The 20,880-nt window shown below is 46.5% G+C and overlaps 1 protein-coding gene across 6 annotated transcripts in view; it reads right to left on the minus strand.

Annotated features, from left to right (window-relative positions):
- ZBTB16 (zinc finger and BTB domain containing 16) overlaps positions 1 to 20,880 on the minus strand; it is a 178,398-nt gene that overhangs the window by 45,719 nt on the left and 111,799 nt on the right. For all 6 annotated transcript variants that reach the window (XM_016148972.2, XM_016148974.2, XM_036221174.1 and 3 more), the window contains exon 4: positions 10,502 to 10,588. In XM_016148972.2, the coding sequence (XP_016004458.1) occupies positions 10,502 to 10,588 (87 nt within the window). The remainder of the gene's footprint in view (positions 1 to 10,501; positions 10,589 to 20,880) is intronic.

The following is a 20,880-nucleotide window of genomic DNA, read 5'->3' on the forward strand; positions in this document are numbered from 1 at the left end:
AATCAAAATGCTACCAACATCCTAGAAAAAACAAGGCGATTTATGGCTTTTCAAGTTTCAGTTACACATTGGTTTTTATTAACTCCTTTCTGTCATCGGGCAGTGGTGGTGTCACGAGGGAGAAGGGAGAGCAGTCAGAGAAGAAAGGGTAGGCGCTGGAGTGGAGCAGAGGGAGAAAGAAGGAACATGGTGGGTGCGGGGGGCTGGGAACGGGAGCGAGGACAGGTGAGTGGGACCCAGGAGTCAGGGGCTGGGGCTGATAATCGGGACGCTGGCATTAGGACAGTGCTGAAAGGGAAGGAGCAACTATGAACAGTGAGGACAGCGAGTGCCCTCCAAGTCCCATCGGACTCACCACTGGGGCCCCTAAACTTGAATCTCAGTCGTTCACCAAACAAGACATATTACTTAAGCCTTCCTGAGCCTGCCATTCCTCATCAGTGACACAGGCAGTGAAGCCGCCTCTTAGAGGTGTTGCGATGGCTATACTAGATAATCCATAACAAGCAGCAGTGCTGGGCACCGTCCCAGGTCTGAACAAACCCTCAAAGATCGATGTCTATCATTCCCCTCAAATTTCTAGAATAGTTTTTAAAAGGCAAAAGATTTTCAGGCCCAGTATATGCACTTAAAAATGTACTGAGTAAGTTTCTAAATAAAATGAAAGAAATACTTGTCTTCTAGGGAAGGACGGAAACTGTAGACGTCTGAAAATAATAACAGTGAGAAGCCACCACTTAAGGCGCATGTTCTCCATTCCAGTCACTGGGCTAAGCACTTTACATGTATTATTTTATTTAGTCCCTGAGACACCATAATTTATAAATATGAAAACCGAAGTTGAAAAAAAATATAGAGCATCCATACAAGATCAGAATCTGTGGCTGTCTGCGCTTGGAACCACAGAACACCCCTAACGGTATTTTTTCTTGCTCAATTCCCATACCCAACATTTGACAGGCAGAGAAACAAAGCAATCTGTCCCATGTCATAAAGCAAGCCTGTGACAGAGCCAGGATAAGAACTCAGTTCTCGCCTTTCTCCTAATTCATTATTGCTTCCAAATGCCACGCTGCCCCCTACACGACGATAACGTTCACTGCCACTTTCGATACGATGGACAGACAGTATGAGTCCCGCCAGCCGCTGTGCCTGTCTCCCAGGGCCCAGGATAAACGTCTGGCACAAAACAGATGCTCAAGATGCCTCCCGAGTGCATGGATGTCAATCTCTTCTAACCAAACCTGCTTCGGGTCAATTTTCCTCCTCAAATCCCAAGATAGTCGCAGAAACCACCGATCCCTTCCAAGCACTGCCCAAAGCAGCAATATTCCATATAAAAAGTACTGGGGTGATAAATGGGCAGGGCACGGAGGATTTGGGGAACAATGAAACTATGTGATGCAACAATACTGGACACATGCCATTACACATTCGTCCAAACCCATAGGATGTACAACACCAAGAGTGAGCTGCAATGTTTTAAACTATGGGCTTTGCGTGATAATGATGTGTCGCTGCAGGGTCGTCAGCTCTAACAAATATACCACTCTGGTGGGCGACGTCGATCGTGGGGAAGGCTGTGCACGTATGTGCAGGCGGAAGGGGTGTACGGGAACTCTGTACTTTCCGCTCAATCTTGCTGTAAATCTAAAATTTCTCTAAAAGAATCAAGTTTATTAATTAAAAATAAAGCACTGGGGACCCCTCTAGTTTGTGGTCAGAAGGGCCCGGGAGCCACTAGGGTGAACAGAGGAGAAGGATGGCTTGTCTGGGCCAGGAGGCAGCTCCAACACAGCTGAGAGCCCGGTGCTTGGAAAATAAAACTATATTAGGCCTCAGACATGCCTTTATAGTAACAGCATGAAATGAGGTCAAGACTGAGTCTATGCTGGTGCACCGACGGCACCAACAGCAGCACATGACCCTCCCTCCCAAAGTGCCTCTGACGTCCCCAGGCCGTTCCCGAGCTTGCGCTTTCTCATGTTCCATCCCTGGCACACCATGTGAAACGCTATACAAATCACCTCTGATATTTATTAAAGTCGAATGCTATTATGTTTTTAGCGGGGCAGTTACGCCAACCTGCATGGAGTCCATGAGTCCATGCTATGTCCTTGTCCTCCCCCAGAGCCCTCCAGCGTGGTCAGGGGTTCGAAGTTCACTCTGCTTTTTTTTCCCATGTAAGGTTTTACATAAAGTTGTTCCTCGTCATCTAGCTCCTCTCCTTTCCCCCCAGGTCCTCTCTGGGGCCTGACACCAGAAGGCCCTTGGGAGGTGGGGCCAGAACAGTTGCTGGTTTTTCTACTGCTGCGGGACTGGAGCCAGTCACCCCGATGCGGTTCCTCAGCGCCCGGTGCTGCCCCTCGTGCCAGGCCCTGGGCAGGAGAGGAGCAAAGCTGGCAGCCACCCTGCAGGAAGGAATGCTGCTGCTCACCCCTTAAATCCCTCCCTGCCGGCTCCTCCTGCCACCCCTCCCATGCTCCCCCGTCACAGTAAGTCCTCCAAACAAGGACTTCATTTTCTACTCTGACGTTCGGCGCCAGAGACTGCCCCTGAAGCTTTCCCTAAGCATCATTAACGAATCAGGAGTGAGATGGGGTGAGCAGGTAGCAGGCAACACCAAGGCAGGGGGACAGCTCTGCACCTTCCAAGGGAGTGATCACACTGCAGCTGCGGAGTGTGTACGTGTGTGTGCGCGTGTGTCCTCCTTGCCTCTTCCTCCCGTGCTACAGCAGGGTGCCTCCTAGCCTCCTTCACACTGGAAAGGAGAGGGCCCTGGGGCATGGCTTTCTCCAGCGTCTGCTCCCTTTCAGAAGGGGAGAGAAAATCCCACAGCGTGGCTACCCTTTGCTGCCAGGTGTGTTAGCTGTTCCTGGACTACAAGACACTCTTATAGCCAGCATGAACAGGATGAGAACGAGCATCTCGACATTTGCATCTGCTTGAGTGGCTTCCTCTGTGAGACAGGAATGTGGAAACCAAGCAACTTTTTCTAGGCCAGTAAAAGAAAGTCTTTATTTTGTAGTCAGAGTGGAGAGAACCTTGGACTGGAAGTAAGAACTCGTGGGTCCCATTTCTAGCTTGGCTTGTTTGTTCTTAACTGACCCTCTTTTTCAAATATGGGCTTCTGAGTTCTGGTTTCCTAGGCTGTTGGATGGGCAGAGTTGATCCCCTGGTCTGCACATTAGATTCAATGCTCAGACCCCCATGCAGAGGGAAGACAGCATTAAAACACGGGCTTTAGGGTACAGGAGCCTGAGGCCCACATTCTAGCTGCACCCTAGGCTGGTCTTCCTCAATTTTTCTAAGTCTTAGATCTCTAGCAAAGTAGGTAGGGAAAATGTCCATATTTTGGGACAGTAGTGAGAACTTAATCAAATTATCACTGCACGTATCCATTTGAGTACAGCTATTGTACTCCCTGTACCCAGGCAGGTTTGCCCTCCATGTCCATTTCCTTCACCACGCTAACTTTCAGGAAGACAAAGACCAAGTTTTGTTCACCATCAGTTATTGGGTCCATATAGCAGGTACTTTAAAACTTAGGGAACGCGTGAACGAAGGAATGACGGAAGAAACCAGCTGTACAGACTACTCTGATCTGCAGCAAACCCAAGTCACTAACCTGGCACATCTGATGGGGCAGGTAAGGAGCTGGAGGAGAGAGCTGAAGTGCTTTGGGGCAAGTCTAGAGATCTAGTTCAACCTAGCGTCCTGGGCCTCTAAGGCTTCCCTTATGATTCCCAGCCACAGGAATAACTTTAGCCATCTTATGTCTGCCTGGATGAGATGGGTTTAGAATTTGAACAGACAATCAGATACTAGATCCCAAGTTCTGGGTGACACTCTGCACAGAAAACCCTGAACTTCACATTCTGACTTCGGATCCATGGGTCCCTCATCCCTGAATCCTACAAGACACCCATGATCCATCCTGTAAGAGCCCCAACTTGCCTAGTGAACAATGCCCTTCAGAGATCATCCTATCCACTTCCCTGCTTTTGGGCAGGTCCATCCTCCCCAAAAAGCCATGTGAACATCTGCCTTTCCTGCTCCTTGGGCTCTTATCATCTCTGGCCTTGCCCGCAAACGCCAGCACTGGCCTGGCCCATCTCTCCACGTTCAGATCACAGGAAGATGTCTTCTCTTGAGTTCCCTACATATGGATTAGAAGAGCTGAAGGTTCCACAGGTCACCCCCAAGGCCTCCTCACTGAGCCTTCCTCCCTTCCCAATAGAACATACTGAAGACTGACCGAACCTCTCGCCTTCAGCTCAGCAGCCAAGGGATCTCCCGTGCCTTCTAATTAATGCCACCCGGTCCTGTCTGTTGCCCCCAGGTCTGTTCAAGTCCCAAATGGGGATGTACAGTGGCTTGAACAACATTATGATTTGTAAAAACCACTCCTAATTAGTTTGACTTTGAATAAAGAGGGTAATTATTTTTAAATTTATTAACTGCTGCCTGGCCAGAGAAGTTTCCAGATCAAATGACATGGAGAAGCTATTTCTGTTCAGTGATGCAGCAATTTATATTACTGATCGGCCATTAAAACCTCTGGCACAAAACCGCTTGTGTTTCCTGAGCCAAGATAGTGTCTATGTGTCAAATTTCAAACCCAGAGTATAAATTAAGCCATTAATGGTATTTATCAGTTTATCTGGACTTAAAGAACTACGTACTAATTTAAGACCTTCCCGATATAGAACCCGAGCAGTGTGCTGGGGGTGCGTGCGCATGTGTATGTGTGTTTTCTCACTTTTTATGTTACTGAACAGTATAAAAAAATTCTGATGTGTAAATGAAGTACAACCATCTCGGGGAGCTGCATAGCTAGCTGTTGATTCCTCATTGCTCTGCAACCCAAACATTTTGGAAGCAGCAGTGTTTTTGCAATATGTATTTGTCATAATATAAAAGGTGCAAAGTGATTTCTGTTTATTTCCTCAATGTCTTCGCTGTACCAAAACAGAAAACCGAAGTGTGACAACAAAGCCTGAGCCCAGCTCAACCATCAGCGTGGCCTCCCTGAGCACCAGCGTGAGCCCACCAAGATCTTGGAAGGAGGGGGCATGCACACCAGGACAGAAATCTAGGTTAAGTAGGTAAAAGGGTCAGACGTGAAGATGACATTCTTTTGGCTAAAAGAGAACTGGAAATCCTTTCAACTAAACTCACTTCTCAGTGTCAAGAATAAATGTATGGCACCATCGTCACCCACCTGATGCAATGCTACACGTTAGCTCTCTGAATTCCCCATGTGGTGGCCTTGGGTATGGAATTCCCAGACCCAATCTGTTTCAGGGAAATTGTATCCTATTTCAGGAGGGGGACACAGGCATTGGGATGTTGAGTATTCTTCATTAAATGAGTCACAGGGATCCGAAAGAGTCCCCCCTGTCTGGGACAGGACCATGAGACAAATGGTCTCTGAAAGGCTCTCCCTAAATCATTCAGCCATAGACACATAGGTAAGAGTAAATCAATGTGTAGGCAGCTGGGGAGTAGTGGAAAGAGAACTGAAGTTGAAGTTGGGTCAGATTCAAGCTCTCCACTTCCTAGGAGGTGGCATCTAGGCCTCCATTTTCTCATCTATTAAATGAGTGCAATAGTGAGTGTTTTATAAAGTATGCTATCAGGAATATAAGGTGGCATTACCATTCTTCGCTCTCCCAGGATCTCCACTCCCCTTCCTTTTCAGAGCTCTCTCTATGCTCTCCTTTTGGGTCTCTGATGATACCTGGCATGCCTCTGGCTTTTCCTAGTCCAATAACTTTAGTGCTACTTTCAGCATTACTTATAATTAAGCCCCTCCCTTACTCATGGGGAGGGTCCCTTTTCTAGAACAGAGATGGCGACTAGATTTCAAGTTGTGTACTTTCACTGATTATCAGAAGTCTGAGGCATTATCTGGGTTCCACTGGAAATACCACTGTAAATGCTAAATGAGCTCTGTCATGTGTCAGGAAGAGCCACCTTGTTGCCAATCCTATGCTAAGGATAAGGCTGCTGTTGCATCTCTGCTCAGTAGATCCCAGCCTGCCTGCACTAGGAAGTGGCCAAATGCACCTCACCCCTGCATGAGCTTGCCTATAGCTTATACATGGTGGGGAGGGAGACTTTCCCAAGCTATCATCCTTAGTTTGGATTCATTTTTTCCCATTCCTCTCCCCTTTCAAGAGCTCCATGTACTCAACCTGGAGACAAAGCAAAAGTAAGGCTGAATGGGGCGGGGCCCCACTTGTGTTATAGGAAGGATCGGCACTGTATTCCTTTTGCAGGTGAGGAGCCTTGAAGGGCAGAACAGGTGAGCAGCAAGTCAAGGTTATTCATCTACTAGATACTGGAGTTAGAACCCCCATCTCAAGTTTCTGACTCAAAATTCAGGCTCTTTCCAGTCATAATGGAAACAAATATCCTTTTTTGGAAAGTGTTGACCACTTTTCAAGTTCTCATTGACTTAACAAATCCTAGGAAGTCACTGGTCCTAAGATGCCTCCTGACTTTCAAAGCAGGTACAGGTCAGTACCCAATCAATACCCAAACTCTAAAAACAGGCTGGAAAGTCATTACCACTGAATTATACATTTAAAAATGGTTAAAATGGCAAATTTTATGTTATGTATTTTTGTGTTATATATGTATATTTTACCAATTTAAAAATGAATAGAGTAATACACCAAAACCATTAAATTGTACACTTTAAATAAGTGAACTGTATAGTATGTATATCTCAATACAGGTATTTGGGGAAAAAAGGACGGGGAGCATGTCTGTGTTGATCACTGCCATATCCAGGCACAGAAGGCACTCAGTAAGTGTGTGGGGTCTGCTTGTGAACAACCCCTACCTCTGCTCACCACATAGGGACTCAGCCTCTTCCCCTGGCTCTCGCTGAGCAGGCAGCGTGCTCCCTGCTGCTGCAAATTTAATCTGGATGGACAGAATTAAGCTGCTTGGCAAAGCTGGCCCACAGCTCAATCTCCTCAGCCCCCACATTGGAATTCTCAGAGTGGGATTCTCGGTTACACATGGTCTAAGAATAAGAAACCAACTGGGACCCTGAGAGATCTGGGTCCTCCCTGGCTTTCAAGATAACTAGCTCTGGAACCCTGAGCAAAACCACCTGGCCAAGTCACTTTCTCTATAACCGAGCCAAGGAGACACATACTGGAATGACAGCTCACCTAGAACGCTCACCTTCCACTGCTACGGCCCGGGGCAGCACCAGTCCAAAGCCCATGACACCAGTTCTAGGAAGTACGTTTTCCTCTCAGGAGACAGATTTAGTGAGGTGGCAGGACGAGGAAACACTGACAACAGTGATTACAACAGTGGCAGCTGCCTGGGCCTTTTTCCACTCCGGTCCTCTGTGGTACCTTAGCATCTAGACTCCAAAGATGGCTGCCATCAGCTCCTCTTTCCCTATATGTGTTGGGCATTCTCCCTTGAGAAGGATCATCTAAATCTTTTACCCCTTAAATCTGGGGCTGATCTGTACCTGCTTTGATCAATAAAATCTGATGGAAATGATGTTGTATGTTTCCAGCCCAGCTTTTGAGAGGGCTGGCAGTTTTTGCTCCCTGACTCAGAGGCCCAAGCTGTCATGTGGGAAGTTCAGGCTACTCTGCTGTAGAGAGAAACCACAAGGAGGAGCACTGAGAGGCAGGTATATGAGTGAGAAAGCCACCTGGGACATCCGGCCCAGTCCAATCTGCAGGCATTACTTGACTACAACCACAGAAAAGATCCCAAGTGAAAACTGCCTGACTGAGCACAATCAACCCACAGAACTGTCTGAGATGATCGCACATTGTTCATCTACTGTTGGAATACAGCAACTGATGACTAAAACACTCCTGTGCTCAATTCTTAACACAGGAGCCAGGGTGATATTTTAACCATATAAATTGAGTCATGTCATTCTCCTATTCAAAACCTTCCAACGAACTCTTTCCCCCTTCCTATAAATGTGTGTGCATATGTATGTGTGTGCACACACATGTGCAGCTTTACTGATATAATTCATACATCATACAATGTATAATTCATGCTTTTAAAATACAGTTGATCTTTGACCAATGTGGGGGTTGGGGGTGTGAACCTTCTAAGCAGTTGAAAATTCACATATAACTTTTGGCTCCCTCAAAATTTAGTTGCCCTTCAGTATCCACGGGGGACTGGTTCCAGGGCACCCTGTGGATACCAAAATCTGTGGATGTTCAAGTCCTCTATATAAAGTGGTGTAGAACAATGCATACAGTTAGCCCTCCACATCCACAGACTCCCAAACCACAGATCAAAAATAGTACAGGTATTTATTGGAAAAAGAAATCCATATATAAGTGGACCCATGTTACTAAGGGTGAAATGTATATAGTTCAATAGCTTTTAATATATAGAGATGTGTAACCATCACCACAATCAATTTTAGAACATTTCATCACCCCAAAAAGAACCCTCCCTTACCCATTAGGAATCAACCCCCTATATCCATCCACGACTCGCCTAGCCTTCCCTGGAATTTACTAATTTACTTTGTCTTTATAGATTTGCCTATTCCAGATGTTTCATATAAATGAAATAAAGTGGCCTTTTCTGACTGGCTTCTTTCACTGACCATGTTTTTAAAGTTCACCTATGCTGTAGAATGTATCAGTACTTCGATCCCTTTTATAGCCAAATAATATTCCATTGTATGGAGAAACTACCCTTTTTGTTTTTCCATTCAGCAGTGGGAGGACACTGATCTCCACCTTATGGCTATTATGAATACCGCTGCTATGAACATTCACGTGAAAGTTTTTACGTAGATGCGTGTTTTCACTTGTCGTGGGTACATACCTAGGATTGGCACTGCTGCATCATATGGCAACTCTTTAACCTTTTAAGGAATTACCAGACTGTTTTCCAAAGTGGCTGCACCATTTTACGTTCCTATTAACAGTGTGTGGGGTTTGGATTTTTCCACATCCTCGCCGACACTTCTTGTTGTCTGCATTTTTATTATAGCCATATCCTAACGGGTGTGAAGTAGTGTCTCACTGGGATTTGATTTGTATTTTCCTGACGGGTAATGTGTGATGGCACCTTCATGTGCTCACTGACTATTTGTCTATTTTTAATCCACTTTTAATTTTTGTCATCTATATTTTTATTATTGAGTTGTAAGGATTCTTTATATTCTGTAACTATAGGTCTCTTATCAGATGTATGATTTGCAAATATTTAAAACCTTTGTGTGGCTCATACGCTCACTTTAGGACTCTGCTCAGATGTAACCTTCTCAGCAGGACTCTTCCGACCTTTTGTTCTAAAATACCAATTTTCTCTCTATCACTCTCTACTCCTTATCCCACTATTACCTGACATTATATTATGCACTTATTTGCCTACATTTTCCCTATTAGAATCTCAGTTCCTTGAAGAATGCCATTTTATATGTTAGTATACCTTAAATACCCTAACAGTGCTGGGCACATTGTAGGAACTCAATAAATATTTATTAAATTAAATACATCTACTACTATTTATTGAATGCTTACTATGAGCCAAACACTCTGCAAAGCACTTCAGATAAAGTATCTATTTTAATACCTACCACAACTCTATGCTATGAGGTAGGCACTATTATGACTCCACTTTTCTAACAGATGAGGAGAGTTTAAGTAACTTACCCATGGTCCCGCCAACAGTAAGTGGCAGAGCCAGGATTAAACCCAAGCAGTCTATGCCGTACCACTTCCATCCCCACCACGCTCTGTGGAAGGTCACTTTCCCTCCCCTGAGCCTCAGTTCCCTCATCTAGACATGAAAGTAGCCTCTTGCCTTGTAGAGTTACTGAAAGAGCATCCAAACAAGATCAGGGAAAGCACGGAGAACAGTGAGTGCTTGGCACATTGGGAGCATTCAGTAAGTGTGAGGTATGCCGATGCCGATGATTATGATTCTGACAGGAATTATGAGGATGAGCCGATATTGATGGGGTGAAATCCATGCTTTGAAATCAGAGATAGTGACACTGTTGCTCATTAATATTGGTCAAACGCATGTTTGTATACAGATTGCTTTCTTTTAGACAATGACAACTGTAGCAGAGGGAGGACCAGCCCAGTGTGGCCACACTGGGTTTCAGGGTTAGTCACATGGGCTACGACCGTTCAGAGAGAAGGGGATGCTTAAACAACATCACTGATTTTCTAAGGCCTCTACCAAAGGTCTCCATGGAGACGGAACCTCAGTGGCCTGTTAGAGGCAGAGATCTTAGCCTAAGTCAAGGGCGGCTGTTCTTAAGGGGCAAAGTCACACTAGTAAATTCCTGCCCAGCCAGCCCCACAAGCAAGAGTAGCTGATCTTGGCCAGCTGAAGTCTTCCCACTCACAGCTTCCCCAGAAAATGACTGTATATATTGCTGAAAGAGGGTGCCAGCGAGGTACCTCATACTTGTGCACTGTCACACTGTGAAGGACTTGGAGAATGGAAGTCAAAGTCAACTCACCAGTATGGGTCTGCCTGTGTGTCTCCAGGGCATCCTCCTTCGAAAACTGTGCACCGCACTGATCACAGACAAAGGCTTTGGCACCCGCTGAAAGAAAAAAGAGGCGGTTACTCACTATCGAGAGTGACAGTCCATGAGGAGGTAGAGTCCTAAGCCGAAATCAAGTAGACAGACACTAGGGGAGGGATGAACGCATGTGAAAACTCTGAGTTAGGGAGAATCCATGGCCCCAGTAGCCATCCCAGACCCTCCCCCAAGATGTGATCACCCACCCCAATGAGCTCCAAATGCCCTCATCTAGAGACCTCTCAGAGAGAGGGAACAAAACTGGAATAACCAAAACGAACAAAGATGGGCTTCAAATGAGATGCTCCAAGAAAAGGGGACTTTCGAGGGGCTGGCTCCAGGCGAAGGACAGAAAGGAATAAATGATAGAGCGAGAGGAAACATACCCTGTTGCCTAGATTATACTTTATGGGAAATTAAGAGCTGGCATGCCTCTACATTGTCAAACCTCTAACTCAGTGTGTCCAAAATTAAACTCACTGTCTACCCCAGCCACCTCCTGCAGTTGACCATTTAAAAAATCAAAGTGCCCTCAGTAGAGCGTCCAAACTCTTCAAGACGGCTCACAAACACTTCTTGATGTGCTCATCTTCCCTGCTGCCTCTCGTTCCTCGCTCTTGCTCCCTATTCTCCAGCCCTACTGAGCTGCTCTGGTTCCTGGGAGGAGCCATGTTCTTCCTCACTTCAAGGTCTCATCCGTCCAATACCTCCTCTGTCTCTGACATTCTTGCCACTCCTCCTGGCCCCACAGTACAGCCGGCCCTTATTCATAATTTATGCATCAGCTTCCTTGTTCTTGCCCCTTCTTTGGGGGAGACAGCCCTTCTTTATGCTGCCATAGCACCCTGGTCATAGCCTTACCATGCTCTCTTATAAATGCTTGTGTATCCAACTCCATCTTTGGCCACACTGTAAGCACCCAAGGGAAGGAGCATGTCATCTCATGCACAGCTGCATCTGAACAACTCCCAGTGAGAACCTATTACTGTACATATGTGTGGAATAAACTGTCAATTCAGTCCAATTCAATTTGATAAACTTTTCTAGGACCATTATTTACAAGGCTCAAAGTGTCAATGTTCCAATGTCAAGAGAAACAGGACTTTTTACCACTTGCTAACAGTCTTCAAGGATCTAATATGTTATCGCATCCAGAGGCACCTGTTGTAAGCCTTGGCAGTTTTCTTTCAAAATGTCTTCTACAGGCATCTCTTCCACTGCATATCGTTAATCCCTGCCCCTATCCAGGCCCTTTTTGGGTCATGCCCAGAACACTGGAAGAGTCAAGGATGGCTGCCACACCACCAGCTGTCCTCCGATCATCCAAACAAGGACGGGTTCCTTGAAGGCCATTTAATGCCTCACACTTACTTGCTCAAGAAGATACAGTGGCTCACAGTTTGCACTGATTCTAAATTCCTCAAACTTGGCTTCAAGGCCCTTCCCTAATCTGACCCAGTTAGTGGTCCAGCTTCACAAGGAGTTCTCCTCACTGGCCCTCTCTGCTTGTTCCTCCCTGAGTCTCTGGGCTTGAGCAATGCCCAGTCTCACTCCTCTGTCTATTATTGCAGTCCCATTTCATTGTCAAGACTGGAGTATGCATGCACCCAGCCCTCACTGCTCTGCCCTTTCCTATCTGCCACTGAATTTTGTTCCTTTCAACCCATCTCAGCACTTCTCTAAGTGTGTCTGTGTTTTAAGTTTTGTGCCAGAGTTTGTAAGAGGCAGAATTACTTCTTACACATATTGTAGAAAACAGTGTAGTGCTGTTTTTAAACCATCTCAGATTTCCTGAGGCTTTATCATATACCGCAGGAGGCTAAGTACTTAAAATATATCATTTCCTCTGATCCTTACAACCTTTTAAAGTACGTAGTATTATTACTCCCATTTAGAGGATGAGAAAACTCAAGCTCAGACAGGGCAAGTAGCTTGTCCAGTGTCACAAGGTGGGTTACAGTGATGAGGGATTTAAAGCCAGGCAGCCTGACATCGGAGTCTTTGCTCTTCATCCCTACACCCTAGAGCTTCCCTAGGGTTCCATCTGCAAAGATGCTACATGAATAAGAAGGTGGTCCTGGGCATCCTTTCCCCAATACAAAAAAGCGAAAATATAATCTACCCCTTGTATACATCAAGGTTTTGTGTAAAATTCTATTTGGAAAAATAGTTCCATTACTTTTTTAAAAGCCTGAAACCTCTGCCTTGGAGCATTAGCACACCTTTAAGGACTAGAACTCAGACTACAAGTCACACCACTATAGCCTTAAACAGCAATAAACAGTTCTCGCCAGCAAAGGCTGTCCGGCTCCAAGAGGAGATCTGGATTGTCAGGTCCTACGAGGCACTGGCCTTGTCTCTATTCCTAAGATGAGGAAGAGATAGCTTCTAGTAAGTGCTCAATAAATACGAGTAACTGAATAAATAAGTAACTGGGTGCCCCTTCGAGCTGAAGGGAGTCCTGGGGCAAGGACCTATAATCGGCTTCTAGAGAGCTTTGAAGAAAGCCAAGAAATTGATGTCCAAGCAGTCTCACTGTGTATTCATACAGGTGGCAGCCAGGACCATTTTTCATCCATTTGTACTGGAAATGCAGCTTGTGCCTCAAAAAGCAGAAAGGGCCAGAGTGGAAAAACTGGGGATGGGTGAGGCCCCAGCCCCTTCGCAAAGAGAAACTCCCCCAGTCACAAATCATTAGCCAGCAATGATTTTCTGTGGATCTGTAAGGGATCTGATTTTAATTGTATTTCTTTCTTTGGTTCTATCAGTTCTCACAGCTCCCTAGAGAAGAAAGGGGAAGGGGAGGCCTGAGGAGGGAAGCGGGGACTGGAAGGGGGAGGGCACTCTGGGGCTCGCTATGGTGGGGAGCCCTGTGATGGGTTGAGGAGGCCCCAGTACACAGCTTCAAAGGGATGTGGTAGGAAGGGTTCTTAGAAAACAGCCGCCGATGTGGTTGTCTTAGCATCTGCTTTAATGACTGAGAAACAGAGAGAAAGGAAGACGAGCAGGTAGGAAATAAAGGGCCGGATGTGTGCCATCAGACAAGCTCAGATGAAGATAAAACAGATTAGCACACTCCATCTAGTCGAGGTTGCTGGCTTGGCCCAAGCCTGGCCACATCTGGTTGTCCTCAAAGTCCTCCCCTGTCTACACCTACCTTGCCAAAGTCACAGAATTGAGCAGAGTGTGTGAAAGTCCCCTGTCCTCAGTCACTCCGGGTCAGAACCTTCAGCACACATGGATACCACAAACACTGGCTCCCATTCATGAAGCCCCAGTACACCCCCTACCCCGACCTCAACTCTTCCCAACTACACGGGGTGAGCCCAGGAGCAAAGACAGGCAGTTCCAGGACACAAGAGCCGGTAGAGACAGGCCAAGGAGACATGTGCCTTTAAATTGTCTCTGTAATGGCTGGCTCAGAGGCAGAAATATTTGGCAGCCCTGAAATTAAAAGTGATAAATTTCCTCGCCAAGCTTTGATCGATAATAGAGGCCTCATCTGTTAATCAATAAGACAGTCTCTGCCTGTTTACTGTGCATTTGTTGTTTGCTGCTGCCTTCTGTATGATGTCAGGTTTGCATTCAAAGCAACCCAAGTGTGTATAAACCACATGGCTATTCCCAAAATGCATTACGGTGACATCATTCAGTCGCTAATACATTGATAAAGCATCACCGTTAGGGGGTGCTGGGGGAAAAAAGGAGGTCATGCCAGTTAAACGCAACGGGTACATAAGGACACATTAGCAACATTTACCCCCACAGTATTTCCTGGGGCTCCTCTTGGAGCGTGGAGAACTCCAGTGCACAGTTCAGGGGTGCCCACAACTCACCATATACTTCCTATATACAGGGGATGTTTTTTGGGTATCCATTAAATATATGCCAAGGGGAATTACAGTAAATGAACAAAAAAGATAAATCTTTGCCTTCAAGGAGCTTACATTCCAGAAAGGAAGGCACATTTTTAAAAGTAAATATAAAATAGGTGACAATCAGTGATAAAAAGAGAAATAAATTAGGTGAAGAGGGATCGAGAGTGTCAGGGGCTGCTATTTTACATGGGTTGGTCAGGGAAGCCCTCGCTGATACGCTGACATGTGAGCAGAGAATTGTCTTAAGAAGATGAGGGAGGAAGAAGCAACACTTACATGGGAAAGCCCGATCCGGGCAAAGGAAGAGCAAGGAGGCCAGCCGGTGAGGCCAGCCAGTGAGGCCAGCCGGTGAGGCCGGCCGGTGAGAATGGAGAGAATGGAGTCGTGAGAATGGAGTCGGTGAGGGGAGCGACAGAGACGGCGTCAAGGAAGCGGCGGGTTGCAGGGAGAGACATTAAATAGTGAAGAGGGAGAGCCACAGGATGATGAAGTCGTTCAAACTCTTGCTCTCCTCCCTGGTAAATACGAATCTTGGTGAACTAAAAGAGATGGCAGCAAGATCTGGGGTGGGGAGAGCTGGGTCTCAGTCCTGGCTCAGCCACCCACTGTTGTGGACATGAAACATGTCAACGCACCTCAATGAACCTACTTCCCAGTCTGTAAAATGGGATAACTGTCTGCCTTGCTCGAGGCTGCTGCGAGGATGGAAGGAGATAACGGATAGTAATAAACATAAAACCCTTTGTTAATCACCAAACACTCTGCAGTTATAAGATGTTATTTATATCTTGGGAAGCATCAGAGTGTGGTTAAGAGCTCAGGACTTGGGTCAGACTGATCAGAGTTCAAATACCAGCCGAGCTAATTGCCAGTCGTGGCCCTCAGCAAGTGAGCCTGTCGCATCATCTGTGAAACAGGAACAGGAGAAGTAAGTCCCTCAGAAGGTTGTGACAAGGTGGGTAAAGTGCTCAGCCCCATGTCTGGGGTAGATACACAAAACCAGGAGGTAGTAGCTCTCATCATCGCCAGGTCAGGCTCAGGGTCATGATTCCTTTAAAGAACTCCTTTGTGCAAAGGATGATTGATTTTTACTGAAATTCAATGTACAGTTAACTTGGGAGTCATTTATCTTGGGTGAAGTGAGACTCACATTTGTAAAGACATATTTCACTATAATCTTATACACATACATTGTCCCTTTGATTTAAAGGTGAGTGATTGTCTTGTTGAGGGGAGCAGGAATATGTCGCAGGACCAACAGGTCAGTACTGGCAGTCACTCGGCACCTGGCTCTTAAATCCTCCCTGGACGAGCCCCAGGGGCTCCACTGTCCAGGCCTGTGCTGCTGGGCTCGCTTCCATCTCCCCCGGCAGACTGTAAGCTCCGTGAGAGCAGGGCTGCCACCTCTTTGGTTCTCTGCTCTATCCCCAGTGCCCTGCTCTATGCCCAACATGCAGTTTGTGTTCACTAAATGCCTAGGAAGGGGGCAGCAGCCGTGCAGGGCACTGCCAGGCTGTCCCCTAGGGGGTGGCAGAGTCCTTATTCTACATATCCTGAGTTCTTCACTGTCCCTTTTTCCACAACTCAGGGACATAGTCTCTGGCTACAACTCAGGCAATTGTGGGGAGAAGAAAAAGTGGCTAGGAAGCGGGGCTGTCCACCTCCTCTGGAGCAAGATCTCCCTTTAATCATCCCTCTGCTCCCTGCGTAGCCACCCAGGACTCACATCCCTGCAGTAAAGAAGCAACCCCTTCCTCCAGTACACTCAGGAGCCTCCATCCAAGAAGGCTTCCAACAGCCAGAGTAGACCTTCAACTGACTAACAGAGATCTACTGAGTGACCCCCACTCGAAGCCCAGGCACTGAGTTTACCTGAGAGTCAGTGTTAAAGAGAGAGAGAGACAAACATCCTTGCCCTTGCCATGTGGGCTCAAAGATGCCTTAAGCACTACACTAGGGAGAGTAGAAACTGCCTGACCTTCTTTAATTTTTCACATCCCCACTTCTCCCCTTTCTCCCTGACTTCCTGATGCCTCCAGAAAACTAAACAGGGGCTAGAAGAAGGAAGGTTCTAAGCAGGTTTTACGGTTGGGTGAAAAGAAGAAAGGCAGATTCCGCAATCCACATGGAGGCTGGAGCTGGTCTAGAGCCTCCTTGTGTGGGAGCCACTTTCATTCTGTGCTAAGGATCGCCCCGACTTGCAGGAATCAAAAGAGGGACGTGCCAGGAAAGCACTTTCAAAATCATAAAGCTTTCTCTAAATGGCCAGCATTCCAACAACAACAGAGCTAAAATCCAGCAGAAGCAGAGGCGAGTCAGGCTCCCCATAGCTGCCCTCTCCCCACCACTTCTGGCCTCTCCTTGGCAAAGTACAATCTTCCTCTCTACTTGCCTTCCCCACCAGAAACGGGCTGGGGGTCCTGAGCATCTAGGCAGGGGGGAGACCAGGCTGAACGCAATCAGATGTGAGTTGGTGTCTCTCTGAAGTAAAAAAGGCAGAAGCCAATGAGAGAAGAAGAAAATTTAAAATCCCTCCCACTCCAAAATCTCTCCCACCCCCATGCCAATAAGAAGGGGGTGGGAGGAGAAAAGGAACCACTGAAAAAACACCTAACGTTTGCCAGGATCTAATGTTGAGTAATGTGTCCTTTTTCTTTTAATTCCTTGAGATTTTAAAATAAACATCTTGAATGTTCTGATGAGATATGCATGCCTGCTTACATAAGGAAGTACAGAGTGTACCAAAACAGCAGACCCAAAAAAAGCATAAGCTGTCAGGACAATGAGTACAGACACGGGGCATTTTACAACGGACCATGGTGTACAGTTTTATTTACAGTACCTCTTATCAGACAGAGAACAGTACACTGGCTGCCAATTCCAAAGGCCAGCACTGCGTGTTCTTTCACTCAAGGAGATGTGTGCTCCCCGAGAGGAGCTGGAAGGCATGCTCTCTCGCGCTCTCTCGCTCTCGTTATCCTTTATCAACAAAACAAAAACTGATACCAAACCAGAACCTCTCTGTAAGGTACACACATTCAGGGGAGAGAGAAGAGGGAAAGCAGGTAGGCAGATGTGGGCTGAATCGAAAACGACCAGCCCTATCAACTGGCCCAGGATATGGTTCAAGGGCAGCTCTACTCGATAGCGAAGTGGGAGATACAGGTATTTGGGGTCTGGCCTCACTACAGGACGAGACAGTGAATGAGCTAAAGATGCGGGGCCTCGATCAAAGGGAGGACTGAGAAAGCTACCATGACAGTCTCCCAGGCCAGGCAACAGAGCTAGGGGAATAACCAGGAGGGAGGGTTTCAGATCTCTAGAATCAATTTCCTATCAATGACCCAGTAAGTGGATAGACACCTCACACTTGGCAAAATGTCCATTCTTAAAAGATAAGACCTTGGAGTGGATCAAAGGGAAATGCTGAGGTATCTCTAGTCTAAGAGAACATTTATTATCCCACCTAATAAACCAGAAGGTTCTGTGCTCCCCTGGTGTCCTTGGCTTTCATTGGAATCCTGTGGTCCTGTTCTTATGTCCCATAGAGAAACAAGAGGTCCACCTTGTCCCTTATCCCTGAAACTCAATTCTCAGCCCGGAGAACCTTGGAAAGCTCCTTTGTTACCACTTTTAGCACCAGCAGTAATCCAATAGGCTAAGAAACACAGCCTCTGGCCAATACACACATGCATACACTCAGTATACAGCAGCATATGAAAAGTTAAGAATCCTTGCTTTGCAATCAAACAAACCCAGGTTCAAGTCCTGGTTCTACCATTTCTAGCTACCACCCTAAGCAAGTTAATTATCTTCTCTGAGCCTGTTTCTTCACCTGTAAAATTGGTAGAGTAGCTACTTCACAGGATTGAGTGATGATTAATTTAAAGAGTATATGGAAAGTCCTTAACACCATGCCTAGCATACAATAACTGCTCAGTGAATACTAGCTGTCGTTAAGATCATCATTATTACCAATACTTTCTCCCTCAATGTCAATGTCTGAGACCCATGCAGACATCAAATTCATGCAATAAACATATCATAATATTTAAAACAGTCTCGCCATCCCAGCCAAAACACAGAGAAAAAGAAGCAAGGAAAGACATCCATTCTGGATGGGTCTTCAGCAGACTTTCTCCAGGGACTGGAAGATAAAGAGAGGCAGACGACACTAATGAATGGTCACCTCCAAGAAACCTGTATACAAACAAACAATTACAAGTAAAGACAGGGGCCAATCAACCCGCTCTGGGAGAACAAAGAGAGGGCACCTCTCCAGTCGGCTTCCAAAACTCACGGCCAAGCTTTAGTGGCATTATCATCCTCCTACTGAGATGGATACAAACCTACTTAAGATGAGTTACACAAAGAGGACGGTAAACCTACTGCAGTAAGAACAACAACATACGAATCTTCCTGCGGTCTAAAAGTACTGAGTCAGGGGTTCACCTTATCACTGACTTTAACCCATTTCTTCTCCCGGCCACTTCCAAGACCGGCTGATTGAGATATGATGGTAATCAATGCAATGGCACAAAAACCTCTCCTATGATGGGAATGTCGGTCCCCGCTCTGAGGGATAAGGCTTCCTTCCAGATGCTGTACCAACTCAGAGATCTCCCCAAGCAGAAGTTCTACAGTAGCTGGTGGACAGACACAGCTTTGGGGTTCTTCCCACTCATTGGTGGTATGGTCCAGGCAACAACTTTGTAGTCTTGCTTCCCTTCTTAAACTGAGGTTATTAATCCTCACAAAACAGTTTAAACAAGAACCTATATGGAGTTCCTGGTACACACTAGGGACCCGAATAGCTGTTTTGACTCTAAAATAATTTGACTTCATCAAGTTGATGAGCTCCAGGAAGCCAGCTTCTGGCCTGAACTTTCAGGAACTCTGGCCCATAATTCAGTCCCATAGTTCATGGGGAAAGGTCTACCTGCAATGAGTAAATGGTCAAGAGAGGTGAGACTGCGTTCTCTAGGGCTCTGGTACACATGGTATTCAGTTGTTTTGGATGACAGAAGAAGTCACCGTTAGACGAGGCAGGTAGTCAGATGGCTCAAGGAGGGTTCTGCTGGCCAGGGGCACCTAAAGTGTTACGAAGCACCACAAAGAGAAATGGACTCAGAGTCCTGATTGTCCCTGCCCTAGCTACGTGGCCTTGGGTGAGTCAGTTCATCTCTCCATCTATAAATGACAAGTTTTAAAACAGGACAACTCTAAGAGTGTGGTGTGAGCAGCCAGAAGCAGATGACAAAGACAGCTAAACGTGGCTATGAAAGGGAGCTCAAAGGCTAACACACCTTGGTGATGGGAAGGTGCTGGCTGGACAAAGCTAGAGGATTCCTTCTCGAGGGGAATACCTTGCTCTATCAAGCAGGCAAAAGTGGAACAGAGAGTCCAGACGCTGGGAGAATCATTAGCCAGACACAGTGGAGCTGAGCCAATGAGCCTGAGGCAGAGGCTGACCCTTGAGTTCCAGGGAACACTGAAGCTTTCAGGTTGTCACAGCTTTGTTTAAAAGAGGTGGCACTGCAGTCTTGGCATTTTTAAGAGACTAGGTTAAAAGGCCAGGAAAACCCCAGTGGGGATTTCTGCCACGGGATAGTCCCTCAGTCTTTGGACACCAGCACTTGTCTTCCACGCTGGTCTCCACTGGTGGATTGTCAGGTAAGAGGTTCAGAATGCAAAGGGGGTTCCTGCCAGTATGCAGCAGCTTCAAAGCTCTGCTTGTTACCTGCGCCTTTGGCCTCCTCCTCTCAACCTCAATTACCCTGCTCCTTTCTCCTGAAGTACCTCCAGAGTTCTCTGTCACAGGCCTTCTCTTGAAATCTGGTGTGGGGGGATTCCCCCCATAACACGCCTCCTCAGGGTAAGATGAACTATGGAGAAAAGTAAAACCAGGCTGCTCCAGGGGTGATGGCCAGAATCAAAACCCTGCCTACCCACAAATTTCAAGCCGATATCTGCCACCACCCCAGTCCCTCAAAATCCCCAACACTCTTGCCAATTAAATTTGCACTTGAGGTATTTTCAAAGGCAACGGAGCACAGACTTCCTCAGCCCTAAATGCATCCTGGTCCTTCCTCCCTTTCCCCTAACATGATCCTTCCTCTTCATTTCTCACTGGCCGAAAAGTATGCCAAGTCCCGTCACAATGCTGGGACCTCTTTGGGACTCCTATAGTGGCAATTCCCTCATCCCCTCTCTTCTCAGAATCCCTTGTTCTCTCCCTATTCCTAGCACCTCTCTCCAATTCTACTTACAACTGTGTGTGTACTTCATTTTTAACTTAAAATACCACAGGTGATCATATTTCAACAAGTGAAAAGAAATAAAGCATTTCAGAGGGCTTCAAATGCTGTCACAAGTGTGACAGCCATTGTACTCGCCAAGAAACCATGCATAGGGCACCGCACACTGTCTGTTGAC

Source organism: Rousettus aegyptiacus, unplaced genomic scaffold (genome assembly GCF_014176215.1).
Source record: "Rousettus aegyptiacus isolate mRouAeg1 unplaced genomic scaffold, mRouAeg1.p scaffold_m13_p_5, whole genome shotgun sequence".
Classification (NCBI taxonomy): Eukaryota; Metazoa; Chordata; class Mammalia; order Chiroptera; family Pteropodidae; genus Rousettus; species Rousettus aegyptiacus.